The 18,558-nt window shown below is 31.6% G+C and overlaps 1 protein-coding gene across 2 annotated transcripts in view; it reads left to right on the forward strand.

Moving 5' to 3' along the window:
- Positions 1–18,558, forward strand: part of GC (gamma-glutamyl carboxylase) — a 996,199-nt gene that overhangs the window by 459,744 nt on the left and 517,897 nt on the right. Inside the window, exon 5 of one of the 2 annotated variants that reach the window (XM_072545537.1) lies at positions 8,180–8,365. The exons of the other annotated variant lie outside the window; for it this stretch is intronic. Within the exon in view, the coding sequence (XP_072401638.1) occupies positions 8,180–8,365 (186 nt within the window). The remainder of the gene's footprint in view (positions 1–8,179; positions 8,366–18,558) is intronic. 2 annotated transcript variants of the gene reach the window in all.

Raw genomic sequence — 18,558 nt, forward strand, 5'->3', positions numbered from 1 at the left:
GGGGGAGTGTGGCAATCCGTGTTTGATAAGAATACTATTCCCACCGGAAACCTGACAGCGGTTTCGATAAATTGTTGTATATCCTGCAAAAGTCGGAGTGTTTCGACAAAGTGTGTCAGTAATGGCAAGGATTTGGATGTTGTGATTTTGCAGGATATGTTTGATTTGTGGTCTCTTTTTAGAGATCCCTTGGCAATTTACTGCACCGATTGTGAAATCCATAGACGGTTAATTTAGAAGTTGTGGTGGAAGGTTATGTCGACCTTGTTGTTGGGACCAGACAATACTACTGTATGGCCAAAGATTTTGTCAATCACTGAACTCGTGATTGACGTGATAAGATCCCTTCTTTCGGGTAAAATGTTTAATAGCACAAGGGTGCCAAGTTTGATTGTGTTTTTTAGATCGGTGGTTAGGTCGAAGGCGGGAGTTGATCTTTCGATCGACAATGGTTGGGTTTGGTGGGTATTTTCAGGTTTTTTTTGCCTTTTTGGGCAACAATTTGAGTATGCGGGATGTTTGCCTCCGCAGTTTGGGCATTTGGGTGTGGTGGGATTAGGAAAATCGCTTGATTTATGGTTTTGTCCGCAGTTCAGACAGATAAATGATCTTTGTCGGCATTCTGAAATAGAGTGGCCGTTTGTGCAGCATTTGCTACAGTATTTTGGGGTTAGAATAATATAACTAACCTAATAAAACCTCCAAAATCCAAACGACCCTCCCTTCCTCGCAAGACCCAATAGCAATAGAACATCAAAAAATAATAAAGTTAAACCCCATGTCCACCAGATCTTTCGGCATTTCCAATTCATCTTCTTATCAATCTACATTTAATGCAGAACAAGGATCCAAAATACATGAATCTCGTAAAGAATTAACAGAACTAATATCAAATATAGTTATAAGTATTATTTCTAATATGAATCACAAAAATTTTGAAATCCCAGAAAAATCAGTTTTAATAAATTTAATTTAAACAGTTTTAAGTTCTCTCTCATATAATAATGAATAGTTTGGTAATTTGTCAATGGAATTGTAGATCGGCTAACTCTAATAGAGAAAATCTTCTCCACCTACTAGAAGACCAGAAAGTTGATATCGCATTATTACCAGAAACTAGATTTAAACGAGAAAAGTATATTAACTTTCACGGATATAATATTGTCAGAGACGACCGCTTTTCAGCAACTGTCGGTGGTGGCTCGGCAATTTTAATAAACTCAAATCTGTATTATGAGGAAGTCACCATGAAAGTTGAATTATTAAACATCAATAAAGTAGCCATTAAAATTAAGTTTAAATCATTTACTGTCACATTTATATCGATGTATGTTCCCCAGGAGAAAAGTTATCGTTACAACAGTGGAACAATTTCATAATATCTATAGAAAGACCGTTCATAATAGGAGGCGACTTCAATGCTTATCACATTGCCTGGGGCTTGGACAATCATACAGATATAAAAGGCAAAATCTTAATGGACTGTATAGATGATAATAATTTGATATACAAAAATGATGGCTCTTCTACTTTCTTTAGGAACTTTTCGAAATCGGCAATAGATCTGACCATTTGTACTCCTGACTTAAGTCATCTGATCACTTGGAAAACACTTCAAGACCTATTCGGTTCAGATCATGCACCTATAAGGGTCGAATTAGAGGATCAAACAACTCATATATATATATATATATATATATATATATATATATATATATATATATATATATATTTATATATATATATATATATATATATATATATATATGTATATATATATATATATATGTATGTATATATATATATATATATATATATATATATATATATATATATATATATATATATATATATATATATAACCCGTATTCACAAAAGTGGAATTTAAAGAAAGCCGACTGAAAATTATAATAACAATTTTCGGAAGATATCTTCTCTCAATCTAAAGATATAAATTCATATGAATAATTTTTGCACAATATAAATACAACTGCATCCTACTGCATCCCCAAATTTAAAATTAAAAAACCAACTTCCAGAGGAAAATACTGGTAGGATTTAGAATGTGAGGAAGCAGTCAGAAGAAGAGGGGAAAGTTTTTGTATATTCAAAGATCATCCAAACCAAGAAAACCTACTTAAGTATAAAAAAAAGATGCCCAAGTAAAGAAGATCACTAAACAAGCTAAAAGAAATAGCTGGAGAGATTATGTCAGGTCCTTAAATAGGTCGGTCCCTATTAAAGATATATGGTCAAAAGTTAATAGACTAAAAAATAGAAAAACTAAGAACAAAGTCCCTATAATACTATCGGAAGTTTCATGGATAGAAGAGTTCCACCAAAATATCACTCCACTGTCTGCAGAATTAGTAATTCCAGACCTACAAGTGAATGCGCAATACTATCCAAAACAAATCCGCTTCTTAATCAAACCATTTTCTGGCACTGAACTTTACTTTTCGTTAAAGAAAAATTCAAATTCAGCACCAGGTGGTGATGAAATCCATTACTTGATGCTATCAAATCTTTCAAAAATTGGTAAGACTGTGCTTCTGAATATATACAATGAAATTTGGTCACGCCGCATAAATATTCCTGACGATTGGCACGTTTATACTATTCTCCCCATCTTAAAACCCGGAAAATCGTTAAATAATTGTGATTCTTGCCGTCCAATAGGACTGGCTTCATGTATACTTAAAACATATGAGAGACTAATTAAAAACCGTTTGGAATTTTGGTAAGAAAAGAACGACCTATTACCAAAAACTCAGTTTGGTTTTAGAAAAGGTAAATCCACACAAGAAAGCCTGAGTCACTTATTGATAGTCACATATAAAAATCTTACAGTATGCTGATGATGTTGCAATCTATATAGAAAATAAGTCAATAGATAAATGTAATGAGTACCTTAAATCAGGATTGAATATCATCAAGACTATAAGTGTCAGTAACCGGGAGCTGACCCAAACATCTCAATATTACTATACAGAAATTTAATGAGATCGATCCTAGATTACGGATCTATATTTTATGGCTCAGCATCAAACGCTGTACTCGCAAAAAATCAAAAGTATAAAAAATAAAGCACTTAGGTTAAGCACTGGTTATCTTCGTCGTACTCCCATATTGGTCATGGAATGTGAGCTTATAGAACCTCCACTTTCATTACGCAGAGAATTCTTAAGTGAGAAATTTATAGTTAAAGTGACAGTCAACAATAAACTGTTGTTGAGTAAAATTGTACAACTGACCACTACATACCTAACTTATCATTACTGGGAAAAAAAGAAGCAGCTTTTAGTTGTGGAAAGTTTTCTCAACGTTTCTAGTTACATTGACAACATACACAACATACATGCCATTTAAGTAATATTCTTGCTACAGATTTTCTTACTAAAATAGATCACCTTCAGTATGTACAACATCATGGGGGGAGTTATCAAAAATTATATACAGATAGTTCAAAAATGGACGGCAAAGTTGGATATGCTATATTCTACCCCCAAAAAAGTATAAAGATAAACAACAGATTACCTGACAAAATGACAACTTTCACAGCTGAACTCGTAGCAGTCAAAGAAGCCTACAAAATATGTATGAATCAAAAAGAACTAAACTATGTTATATTTACAGACTGCCAAAGCATTGTACATAGGCTGAAATATAATTTACATAATTTTAAAGAAAATTATATCATCAGTGACATCATAACACTGAATAGTGAAGCTTTGAAATCGGGCAAAAATATCATATTGTGCTGGATAAAAGCACATATTGGTATACAAAACAACAAAATAGTAGATGATCTGGCTAAAAAAGCAACAATGAAAGAATCCACTCTGCAAACCTATCAACTTCCTATGGGTGATTTAATATCTGTAATCAGATCTCTTAAACGCACAAAATGGCAGGGACACTACAACAATTCGAGTTCGGTTCTGCATCGATAACTATAATGTTGTACTCAATGTGGGCTCCGAATATTTTTAACATTAACAAAGTTTAATGTAAGTTATAAATTGTGAATCTTAGTAATATATTGGAATAAACTGTAAGTGTATAAACTCTTTATCTAAAAGTTTATTTCAAAAATAAGGTGCTAAGTGCGTGGAATCGGGAGTGGAATGACTCTAGTTCAAAACTCAGAACCATCAAAAGTGATATTTTTTCGTGGAAGTCCACAGCCAGAAGTAGAAGATGCCAAACTATAATTACACGTCTACGACTTGGACACTGTAGGTATACTCATGCCTATCTCTTCTCAAATAGTGAACCTCCAAAATGCGAAACCTGCAATACAGTAGACAGTATAAAGCACTTCTTGATAGACTGTCCTAAATATGTAAATCAAAGACAGTCTTACAATTTGCCAAATAACCTGAAAGCACTCCTCAACAAAAGTTTAGTTCCGAACAATTTATTAGGTTACTTAAAATCTATAAATATGTTACACAAAATTTAACTTAATTAATTGTTACAAATGTTCAATTGTTCACAAATTGTAATTAATTGTTACAATGATTGATAGTTACAAATGTTAATTTAATATTATTACAAATGTTACAGGAATGTCGCTAATAACCTTTGGGTGGATGCGACTTTGTTTCTTTAAATAAAAAAAAAAAAAAACTACAACAATTCAGACAAAGGCAAATTTTATAAAAGAATCCAACCTACAATTTCCGTGAAGACATGGTTTAAACAAGTTTCCAACAGAGGCTTCATCAAAACGATTTGTAGAATAAGAAGCAATCATTGTATGACTCCAGTATACAAAAGAAAACTAGGACTGACAAATAATAATGAATGTATATGTGTGGAGGTAGCTGATCTACAACATATGCTGTTAGAATGTCCCTTACATTTTATTGAAATATCAAATTTTTTTACCAAGCTAGTTCAAGTTAATGTTCAATTACCTTCTAATGTAACACATCTTTTAGAGTCAAAGAATCTAGATGTATATAAAATTTTATATGGTCATATTAATTGCTTAAAATTAAAGCTCTGACAAAAAAAAAACAATAAAAAAAATAATAAAGAATAAAAAAAAATGGAGTGCAAAATACAAAAAAAAATAAAATAAAAAAAAAAGTTACTAAGAAGATCTAAATCTCCGAGGTGTCGAATCGGGTTTATGTCTTAGCGTAGTAATAAAAAAATATAAATAAAACAAAATAAAAAAAAAGTAAAAAAAAGTAAAAAAAAACTAAAAAAATAAATAAAAAAAGATACAAAAATAATTATATAGTTAAACTAACTACATAATTATACTAACAATATCTTGTGTAAAGAGAGAACTCAAAACAAATTGACTGGCAGGTTGGTTGTCAAAACCAGTGCCAATAAAAAAAACACACACACACACACACACACACACAAACACACACACACACACACACACGCACACACACGCACACACACGCACACACACGCACACACACGCACACACACGCACACACACGCACACACACGCACACACACGCACACACACGCACACACACACACACATACACGCACACACACGCACATACACGCACACACACGCATATACACTCACACACACGCACATACACTCACACACACGCACACACACACACACACTTATCTTACACATCTTATCCTTTTAGTTTATTGGAGATATCAAAACTTTATTGGTCCACTGGACAGTTTACTGGACACCTTATTGGTTTACTGGACATATCGAAATTTTATTGGTCTTATTGGCATATTTGGACATACAGCCACGTGTGACTGCAGCTCTCCAGAAGCCACAACTTCTAATTCCACAACTTCTAATTGGAGGACCCAACGGCTAGAACACACAAGCCGCCCATCGAAGCAATAAGTAACACTTATTAACTGTTAAGCTTTGGCAGGGTTAATTATTGTTTCTTTATTCATTTAAATAAATATGTTTGGTTAAAATTTGTCTTATTTGCTATCAACTGAGAACTCAGGTTCAATCCCTAGTTTAAGATAAGACGAACTCACCCTTGAGATACTGAGCTAGGCAAGGTATAGATGATAAGCTCCCATGGTTGAGGTATTATTTTTACAATAGTATTTCAATTCTCTTTGGTAGTCTTATCGTTACACATTGGAGGGACGAATTGGAGATCCGTCATTAAGAAAATTCAATTGAAAATCTGAAATTATATTTTCGACAATTTTTCCTCTAGCATCTGAATAAGAGGAACCCCAAATAATATGACGGCTATTAAAATCTCCCACGATAATGCGAGAGGATGTTATTTGATTGAATAACTCCTTTAAATCGTTGTACGTTACTTGGCGACTGGAGGGTACGTAAACGTTACAAATAAAATACCTGTTTGATGATTGTATTTCCACGACTACAACTTCCAGATTTGTAGCCACTGGAAATTCTTTCGCTGATAGTGATTTTTTTACTAATGTGGCTACACCGCCTGAAGAAAAATTATTATTTGTTATCCTGTCTTTGCGAAAACAGTCATATTGGTTAGAGTTATATTTTTTTGAGAGATTCAGATTAGTTTCCAGTAGGCATATTATATCTGGAGATTGTTCATCAATTAGATGATGGAGCATAGCAAGGCGATGGAAAAAACCATCAATATTCCACTGAATTAGAGACTTGAATTTAATGTTGGCTTAACTGTATCACTGTTGTGATGTGTCACTTTCCGCTTCCGATGCCTCACTGTTAAGGTAATTAAGGATTTTTTCCTTATGAACGTTAATTAACGTTTTATGGATCTTTCATTTAAATAGGGATAAACTTGACTGAGCATATGGGACAAAGCTGGTAGGTCTGTGGTATATTCTTGAATTGTGGTTATAGGATCTGTTGACCCCATGATATTCATTAGTAGTATGTTAAGTTGATCAACGTTTAGAGGGAAAGGTAAAGGGTAATTTTTTATGAAGTTTTTAGCAGGGTCAAGTAAGAGAGAAAATGAGCATTCAGAAGTGCTTGCTGAACTAATTTTAGCTTTTTTAGATTTTGCTTGGACTTTAGGTGGTGGAAAAATGTTACATTCTTTTGAAGATGGATCTGCTTCACGTGAAATTACTTCGTCAAAGTTTCTTTTTGGTTGATTAATTATGTGACTGTCCTTATTTGATGCATCTACTTTGTTCGGTATCTCCGGGATATTAGAAATAGACTTTTGTTTACACTGAGAAGGGTTTGTGTCAGTGAATGCTTGCAAGGATATATTTGTTGCGCTGGATACCGATGCTTCATTGTTTTGGTTGGGATTTAGTTGAGCTAGTGGTTCGGAGCACTGTGGAGCACGTTCGTTAATTTTGTTCGTTGAAATAATTTTTACTTGTTCCATCTTATTTATTGTTAACGAACGTGCTCAAAGATATTTTAAATTTTAACATGCATTTTATTGAATGTACAGATACATCAGCAATAATGTTATTTTATTATTCAATTTTATTTATGTGTATAATCTTTTAATTTCTGTAAGTATTGTAAATCTAAGTGTACGTCAGTGTTTTGAAATGTTTGTTTTTTACAGTTACTCCCGATGAAGCTATTAAATAAATGGCTAAATATTGAGCTTTAGAAAAAATAAAGATTTTTATTTAATATAGACCACATACCCGATATTTATATATATATATATATATATATATATATATATATATATATATATATATATATATATATATATAAATATATATATATATATATATATATATACATGTATAAACAATAATTAAATATGTTTTCTTCTCCTAATAAGCAATTACGAAACTATTAAAATCCCATTATTCATTATGGCAGTCATTAAAAACAAATTGTTTACTATCTATGTAATTACTAAAATTCCGTTTCTTCTAATATATACTAAAAATCTAATTTTATGACGAAATTGTTGAGATTATCTGATTTTATGTTGTCCTTACGGTTGATGTCGTGAGGAGCGGCAAAGTTGACAAGACAATTCTCATTTAATTTGCGTGGCCGTATCCTTCGTACACTGCATCTTGAATATTTTTGCGATTAATTTATGCATCATATACTCTATATCGACTTGTTATTTGGTACTCGCAAAAAAACTGCATAGTATTAAGTAAAAAAGGATAACATTTTAAGCACTGATACCATATAGGTATTGAGTAGGTATACAAAATTATTATTTCTTTACCTATAATTTTTATTGTACAAACTTTTTAGCTCTTTAGATGGATACTTAAATAAATCTTTGAAGAACAGAGACGTGCCATATTGGAATTATTTTATATTAAAGTATCAATTTTTTTTACTCTATTTTCTGGCTGGTTTAAAGAAAATGAATATGGAATGGCTGGATGGTTATGCAATGGCTAATCTTGGAGAACATTGGGTTTTTACTCCATTCAGGTAAATATTTCGGTAAATAATGATATAAATATTATACATAGTTCCAAAATTTAATATATAATAAGGTAAAATTAAAAAGGTCTCTTATGATAAATGTTAAAATAACATTTGAATGTTAAATTAATTATGCCTGTGTGTATAAACTGTAAGCAATCTACCATAAACATTCAACTTGTAAAATGTTCGGGATATATGAATTCTTTGCATACTTCATGCATTGGCTTACAGGGCGATGATGTCAGTCGGATTACACGAATTGGTAGTAAAAATATCAAAGTACTATGTAATACTTGTAGCAACGGAGAGGACAAGTTTGTTCAATTAAAGTAATTTTTAACGAATCTTGTGGAAACTGAAATGCAGGAGCTGAAAGGAAAATAGTTAATATTAATCCTACAATAAAATCCGAACATCAGGAAGAGATAATTGAAGAAGCCATGGACCGTATTAATCGATCGCACAATATCATTTTGTATAACGTCCCAGGAACTAATTCTGCTATGGAAGATAATAATAAAGTAAATGATATTTTAACTACAATACAAGGTGGTAATGCAAATCTGATTTCTGCAAGACATGTACACAGAATTGGTAAACGATCAAATAAGGCCCGTCTAATGAAAGTCACCTTTTCAACACCCGCGCAGGCTAAGTATATTTTGCGTATCAAGAATAAATTAGCCACATCTAATTTCAATGCTATTTCAATTTCTGATGATAAAACACCTCGACAGGGAGAATACTTAAATGAACTGGACTTAAATGAACTCCGGACCGAACTGAAACGTCGAACAGACAATAGAGAACAAAATCTGATCGTTAAGTATGTAAAGGGTAGACCTACCATAGTCAGTAAAACGGAGAGCTCTTTAAACTAAATGTGTCCAGCAATTCCAGATCAAGTAAATCCCAACACGTTGAAATTACATGTTATTACCAAAATGTACGCGGCCTTAATACCAAAATTTCATTGTTTAATGTTAACGTTAGTGATTGTGAATTCGACATCATAGCATTAAGTAAAACGTGGTTACGCAGTGATATTTCGAGTATGGAACTCTTTCCGAATAATTATGTACTATACAGAAAAGACCGAAAATTCCATGAGGTAAACAAGGTGAAGGGTGGTGGTGTAGTGTCCACTACTTGAATTTGAACTCGAATTTCCACTAATTGATCTTATTATTGTCAAGTGCCGGATTGGTTACAAATATTTTTATATAGTTGTTGTTTATTTACCTGATAGGTTAAGTTTGGTAGACTTTGAATATTTTCTCGATTGCTTAGGGCAATTTGATTACTGAAATAATGACTTCATAGTACTAGGCGATTTCAATGTTTTAAGGTTTATAGATAATGATATGTCTGATTTCAAAACTTCTGTAGTGTTAACCTTTAGACAATTTAACAATGTTGTTAATCATTTGGGTAGACTGCTTGATTTGGTCTTATCGCATTTCAGTTGTGAAGTGAAGCATGATGACTCTTTGAAGACTCTCATCACCCAGCTCTTCTAATAGCATTTACGGATATATTTGTAAAAGAGGTAATTTAGGTATGGTTTGGAGCAATTAACTTACAACTTTAAAAAAGAAAATTTTCCTGCTTTATATCGAGAACTGTATGAAACGGATTGGAATTCTCTGGATACTTATAATGACGTTAATGAAACTTTAAATAACTTTTATGATAAAATTTTTTCTGTGTTTAATAAGTATATTCTAGTTTATAAAAACTTTAGCCATAAATACCCACCCCGGCTCGATGCTGATATCATTCACAACATCAAACTAAAAGCAAAGTTTAGAAAAAAGTTTAAACGATTCAAAAATCATTGTGATTTGCTTGAGTTTCAACGGTTAAGACACCTTGTCAAATCAAAAATCAGTTTAGCATACAATGTATATGTCGAGAATATCCAAATTGCTTTATCCATCAACCTCAAGAAGTTTTGGTCGTACGTAAATTCGAAAAATAATAGTTTAAGAATTCCTGGTGTGATGAAATATAATGGCATTACTACCTCCGACCCACAAAATATTGTGAATATGTTTGCAGAATTTTTCAAAAGTATTTTTCTGTCATCATATATTAATTTCGAGGCTAACTCTTCCTCAGTTAACGCAGATTACTTAAATTTTTATCCTATTTTAGAGTGTGAGATAATTTTGACTAGTAAGAAATTGAAAGGCAAAATGACGTGTGGACCTGATAATATTCCATCCTTTTTGGTTAAGGATTGCATAGGTGCCTTAACTGTGCCACTATTAAAAATTTTTAATTTATGTCTTCTTAACAAGGAATATCCGAGTCTCTGGAAGGAATCAAAAGTATGCCCAATATTCAAAACTGGTGAAAACGGTCAGGTAGAAAACTACAGACCTATTTCCATTATTTGCAGTCTATCGCAAGTCTTTGAAATAGTTTTGTATAATCGTATTTACTCACGCACTCGTAATCAGCTGTCTCAATATCAACATGGTTTTGTCTCCAATCGGTCCACTGTGACAAACTTATTAATGGTCACACAATATAGAAAATAGAAGTCAAGCGGCCCTAGATAATAGAAGTCAAGTTGACGTCATATATACTGACTTTACGAAGGCGTTCGACAGAATTCACCACGGCGTATTACTTTCTAAATTGTGTCTCTTTGGTCTTTCTGAGGATGCCGTGACTGTTATGAGGTCTTACTTTTCAAATAGAACGCAGTTTGTTGTTTGTAATGGTTACAAATCGTAAAAGTACCTAGCTTCTTCAGGGGTTCCAGAAGGTTCTAATCTAGGTCCATTATTGTTCTTGGTTTTTATTAACGATCTGTGTGAATCAATTTCTGCACCATGTTTATGTTATGCCGGTGATTTAAAGATTTATTCATTGATAAGCGACCTTAATGATTGTCATTTTCTGCAGAGTGAATTGAATCGTGTACATGAATGGTGTAATGCAAATCATTTGAATCTTAATGCCAATAAGTGCAAAGTAGTTATTCTAGGAAACAGTCTAATATATACCATCCTTATATTATCGATGGCAATGAACTTGAACGTTTGAATAAAATTAAAGACCTTGGAGTTACATTTGATTATAAACTCACCTTTGTTGAACATGTTAATTTAAGGGTTAAAGAAGCACTTAAATCTTATGGATTCGTAATTAGAAATAGTCGAAATCTTACTAATACTAAGGCAATTAAATTACTTTATTACACTTTTGTACGCTGTAAACTGGAATATGCCTCTGTCATGGTCACTTTTTTATGATGTAGGTATATATCCAAATTATATCCCAAGAGGGGCATCAGCAATAATGAGTTTATATGTATAGCGGTTTGGACGTAGTATCATTAGAATCTAGACAAATTAATGCCTCCCTAATATTCCTGTACAAGCTACTATATAATCTCATTGACTGCCCTGATATTCTTCGACAAATAAATTTTAACGTTCCATCTTATCCAGTGAGAAATTCGATTACGTTCAGAAATACACAAGCTAGAACTAATCTTATGTTAAATTCTCCTCTATTTCTCATGTGCGACTATTATAATACCTTAAATGCTTACTGCGATATATTTCACTGCAGCTTAAAGCAGCTAACTAGGATGGCTGAGATCCACCTATGTGATTGAGTAGTTTCTTTATGTTAAGGTAAAAGACTCGAAAAATGTGTTATTTAGTTAGTACCTATGAATTATTAATATTTCATTTAACTTTAGCATTGTATTTTGTCCTCTAAATGGATTCTGTTGGACAATAAACACTATTATTATTTGAAACAATATAGGTAAGATCAAAAATATAGTAAATCAAATGATTGTTGTAAAGTTTAAGTGAAATACGGTTCTAAGTAACAATTTGTAATAATAGGAGAGTTTTGTGAGATAACATTGGATGTAAGTATACTAGTACAGTGAATGAAGGTAAAAATCAACTATTACTTTAACTATTACAACTATTTCGGTGAACCTTCATCGATTTGAATGAAACTTTGAAATTGAGTATATTTTACCCTCAACTTCAAAAGTGGCATATGCTCAACTTGCGCTTTTTGCATTTTAGGGGTGAAATCCACCCCTTTTGTTAAAAATGGAAAAATTGCAGATTCAAGTATTCTGGCATAAGTAATCCCAATAAATAAATAAAATAAATATTTTGCAACATTTATAAGCATGGTTTATGATTTTAATTAATTTTTCTACCCCTTTAGCATCAAATCGCATATTAATATTAACCAAATAGTTTCTTTAATGTTTATGATATAGTTTTGGATTGACTGTGAAATTTTAACCATTAAAAACCACCGCCTTTAGCAGAATCATTGAAAAAGTTAATTTCAAGAAACTTCAATTATTTGAAAAATAATGGAAAATGTTTTTTATTAGCTTTAATCATTTAGAAACTTTTTTATTGGTTATGATAAACTTTATTAATATTATTCTTTCCACATTTCCTGAACAATTTTTTCAGTGCTTATGTGACTTATAAAAATTTACCAATTTTGCCAATTTCTCCTTTTTCATTAATTAGAGGGTTATTTTGTCAATTGTCCCCTGAATGATCCACTGCATGATCCGCAGACTGCATTGCAAAATAACCCTACTCTTCGACACCCGCAAGAAGCGCCGTACCCTTTTTTGCAGTTGCAAAAAATCATTTTTAACAATTCTTCTTTAGCAGGTGGATTGGGATTTTTAGTTGGAAACAAAGACACTTCAATTTTGCACCATCCCCAGTCAACTGGACGAATGTCTTTGTTTCCAAGCCATATCTGGGTTTGTAAATAAACTCTTTTGATGTGTTCATCCAATGCAGCAACCGTTGGGACCAGAGATGAAAACTTTACTGCACTGTTTTTAGTGGTAGCCTTAATAAAGGACTCGTTACGCATCTGTTCCAGATAAGCTGATAGGTCTTCGATGCATTGTAGTTTACTCATATTCACATCTTTTGCACTTCCGTATAATAATATTGTGCAGTACCTGCCAGCTTCTAAAATGATCGAAAAAATGATCTAAAAGATCGATAATTTTTTTCTTCCCTTTATTATAAAAAGCAGAAGTCGAGTCCCATCCAGAATACAATCAAAATTTTGTTGCTTTATAAAACTACAGTAATAACAAATTTTGATACGTAATGTTACAACATTTAGACAATACTTTTTATTATACTTACATTTTCATTTTTCACAAAATTAATAACACAATTTAAATAATTAATTTTTAAGTGCTAACCACTAATAAACAGTACCACTTGTAGTTTAATTCGCTTTTGGAAATATACAAAAATACTGAAATATTCAATGGACACACAGAATACTAAAAATTACCACTATGTTTTTGAGCAGATATACAGAATTCCTTTCACTAGCTTCTTCTATCTTCAAAATATACATACACACATCCACACATGTATATTTTGTGAGCATATACCTATCGATATGTCTACTTCTTATTACCTATATACCTTTTTTCCTATATATACATAAAAAAACCTACTCCAAAAATTTTTCTAAAAAAATGTTATTGATGTTTTTAGAAAAACTCTGTTAATTTTTATGACATCAGGTTCATTCAAAAACCATTTGAAAGGTAATTTCAAAGGCTATAAAGTCGTATAAAAATTTTTTAAAGATAAAAGGTTAAAGAGCCCGGTTACATGGTTCTCGCAGTAAAATTTAATTTTTAAACGTTTTTATCTCAGTATATTTTTTATCCTACAAAAATATAAAAAAAAAGGAAAATCTTTGTTAAAACATACCCTCAAATTTTGTTTTCTATCATTTTTTAAGTATATTGAGTATATATGGAATTATTCTCAAAAGAAAATGAAATTTATGAAAATTTGAAAAATTCTGGTTTTTAACCGGTCAAAATTTTTAAGGTTATTACTTATGCTAAAATAAAGAAAATTTTATAGCGATTACTATAAATTTTAATTTTTGTGGAAATGGTGTATGTTTTAGTTTTCACTTTTTCCAAAAAATTCAAAAGGGTCCTCGTATTTTCCATAAAACTTGCTTAATTTTGATGCTATCAACTTCTTCTAGGGCTCATTTTATAGGTATTTCTGAGTACTTACTTGAAAATTGTTTAATAAGTATATTTTATAAAATGTATTGTTTTCCCGTTATTTAAGCTTGAATATTCAGATTTGAGACTCGCCGAAAAAAAAAAAATACATTTTATTACCTATAACTCACTTTGAATTATTATCAAAAGGTTTTCAAGCAAGAAATTTATTCAATTTTTTATTAGCTTCAATTTCGGTAATGACAACTTTTTTACAAAAACTTATAGTTTTTGAGTTATTTATGAAAAACTGCTTTAAAACATGTATTTTTTCACAAAAAATCAAAATCAAAATATTGATTTATTTTAATAACTTTATTAGATAAATTTTGTTTGGATTTGGTCCCTTTATCGATTCCTGTGGTTATTTTTAATAAAATAATTTCCATTCCAGAGAAGGGGTGGCATCCACCCCCAGGGTAAAAGCGCAATTTGACACCATGTCACGTTTGTTTCTTAAAGTATACTCTAACTACTTACCAATTTTCTTGAAAATCAAAGGACTTTTCTAAATCAACAAAACATAGGTAGGCTACCTGGTTTATTGTTTTATTATACATTTCTCTGCACAAGAAACTTGTTGGTCGTCTGATATACTAATAATGTTCTTCAGTTTATTTGATATTATCTTTATTAATAATTTTAAAATGGTACTTAACAATTCCTTTGTAAGTATTTAGGTAGCATTTTACACCTATTGTAAAAAGAGAAATAATACTGGTTATCCACTTCTCATGTATTCTTGATGACTTTAATAAATATTATGGTTAACTGGGTTAACTGTTGTAAGCCATATTATTAGTTCCTTTCCTCTATTTTAACTTTGTTATGACTTCTTTTATCTTATGTTTCTATCATTTGCGTTAATTGATTTGATGTTTTTCTGAAGTTTCAAGAGCATGTTCAGTTTCCGTTGTTCGATTTATCTGTCTAATATATGTTGTCCATTCTTTTTTATTGATATGAATAATTTATATTAATTCCTTAATTTCTATTCTTTGTCCCTCTTTGTCCTACGTTCTTTCAAAGTCTCCTACGTTCTTTCAGATAAGCTTTCTTTTTTCTTCATATATAATTATATTCCTAGTGTACGTTTTCTTTTATTTAAGTTTGTGTTTATTTTTATCCCTCCGAGAGCCTTGTTTGTTTAAGTTGTTTTAATTATTTTCCCAACTAACTTAGTTATCTTCATTCCACGTGATACTTTGTTGTTACATTTTTTGATCTAGCCTATTTTGATATAGTTTTTTGTCAAATTTTTCTCTATTAAAAAAGGTAAAAGAAATAATAAATTAGACTTACTCACAATCAATTTAATTTAACTAATCAGACGACCGGTTTCGCTTTCTACAATATGCAAATCATCTTCAGGTCACGATACAAAGTTAAATAAATGCTGAAAATAATAAACCCATATTAGGGTGTTGTCTAATAAAGATAAAATAAAGATAGATGATATAAATTATATAAATTACAGTAATTATGCCAATATTACATGTCTGTGGTTTTTCAAAATGAATAAGATGTTTAATAAATGAGAATCATTTTCGTGAATATCTGAAAACCTTGTTGTAAAAACCAACGTTGATATAGAGAACACGGCAAAATATTTTACAAGATCGATACAGAAAGCGATGTAGGATTCAACTCCTAGCCAAGTGCCAACTAGCATACCTCAAGAACTGCCTTCGTTAAGTAAACAAAAAATAGCAAAAAATGGAAAATAAACAAAATCTGGCAAAGAACTTGTGCTCGGGAAGACAAAAATAATTTAAATTAAGCTACCATAGAACTCAAAATAATCTCAAGGCTTTACTAAATACTAATAAAAACAATGAAATTCAAAACTATCTTAAGAACTCAACTCCTTCAGAAGCTACTGACTATGATTTATAGAAAGCTCTAAAAAAATTTTAAAATCTCAATTTAGAAACCCTCCCATACGTACTCCAGATACGTACACTCCCTTCCTTCCGTCCTAAGGAAAAAGTAATGAAGACAAAGTCAATGTTTTTGCGGAGCAACAAAAGTCCTCCAACCATATCCCGCTAAACATAAATTCCACACTGAAGTGAAAGAATGTCTGCAAAACCTATAAGTGGAACTACCTATTAAAAATTTTACCGTTAACAATCTCACAAGATCCATAAATATGTTGAACCCACAAAAACTACAGGATCCGACTTAATTAGTGCTAAAACTCTAAAAGCACTCAAACTATAAGGGACTGAGGTATTTGGAACACATATATAATGCTTTTGTAAGGACGGAGTACTTTCCGTTTTTGTGCAAGCTAGCTCAAATTATACTAATCCCTAAGCCAGAAAAGGCTTCTGAGCAAACAACATCCTACAAACCTATTAGTCTACTCACTTAGGTCGTGGTCGCGGTCGAGGTTTACATCTATCCTGTAAATCCTATAAATAAAAAAAGGCAGTATCTAGGAGAATACCATCACTTATTTAAAGAGCTTAAGAAACACCACTCAGACAGATTTTATGCTTGTATGAGAATAAGTTTGGATACATTTCAGTATATTTATTAGACCATCCATATCTCCGGAGAATGTCACGTGGTTTGAAAACAACCAATAAACTTGTAGTTAACACGCGATCAACAGCTCGATCGCGATATAAAACAAACTATTTTATTCTGGCATCGACATCGCTATAAACCGCGATGATATGTCGCGAGGGTAAATGGGTGAAACATCTTTGGTATATGTAATCTCATAAGAAAATAAAGGTTTGTTTTGATATCGATGTATCGACCGCGACCTAGTAGAGTATGGGTCACTTAAACCAGACAGACACACTGCGCATGCGCCGACACAGAACCCAGACACAGACCAATATCGGTAAGCATTGGATCTGCATTACCGGCCAACGCGTAACTTAGCATGGTTTCGAACCTTACTAACTAGTCGTGACCGAAACCATATGCAATGACGTTATTGCGTCAACTTGTAATCTTTTATTTTCAATTCTTTTTTTTTTAATTATATTTTAACATTAATATTTTATTTTCTATTAACCATTTATTCTCAAAATATTATTTTTAATTAATTTTTTAAATTAAAGGAAAAAGTCTTCCAGAGGTAGGATTGGAACCCATATAAAATATTTACTAGACCAGCATACTACACGCGACACCACGGGCGATTAATGTTATGCGCTCAAAAGAGTATAATAATATAAATGCGGTCAGCGCTAGGAATTTAAAATATAGATACTCCTCGTTTTTATTGCTGACAAAATAAGTGACTGAGATAAATTATACTTAGAGATAGAAAAAAAATTAGCAGCTTAGGTTCGCGAAATAAATATAAAAAATTAAAAACACAAAAAAAAGTTATTTAAAAGAGTATAATACCGACAATAATTTAAGGGTCGTCATTGCGGTAACAACTCATTTATATTTTTTCTAATAAAAATTATCTATTATAAAAGAAAGTTATTAATTAATACTAATAAGCGAAAACCATCATTGACCCGACAAAATTGATTTGATATAAGTGGTAAACCACGGTATAGGATTTTAAATCGATAACTTAAAGAAATATCAGTCTCTAGCTGTTAGATATTTAACGAGATGGCCCCACTGGTTGACTTTAAACGAATATTAAGATACTATCCCGACGATTCCACTTAACGTCTGCTGCTTGACAAAGGCGTATATTGACCTTTAATGAACACTGGTTAACACAGTTCTCTCATGCACATATATCTCGTACACTCCTCAATACAAACATACAATTTTCGTCACACTCTCCCCAATCAAACAAGCAGTTCGAATGTTAAACAATAATTTTTAGGAATATATTCACAGCAGGGTACTCAGAAACTTCATCTGCCTAATACACTTTTTGCTATTCTAAACCATTGTCCTTTTAAATGCAATACAGATGAATGTCATTTCATCCTGTCAATAAAACATTTTACTTTCACCCTCTTATACTTTAACTTTATTGTTTTTGGGAAAAACTTTTAAATATTCGGAATTTAATAATATTTATTCAATCTAGCTATGGAAGTGGTACCAAAAATAATTTTTATGCACAGGGTTTTCAGAACTTTCATTTGCCTTTGCTATTACTTTGCTATGACTACCGCATCAACCTTTT

This window comes from Diabrotica undecimpunctata, chromosome 1 (genome assembly GCF_040954645.1).
Source record: "Diabrotica undecimpunctata isolate CICGRU chromosome 1, icDiaUnde3, whole genome shotgun sequence".
Classification (NCBI taxonomy): domain Eukaryota; kingdom Metazoa; phylum Arthropoda; class Insecta; order Coleoptera; family Chrysomelidae; genus Diabrotica; species Diabrotica undecimpunctata.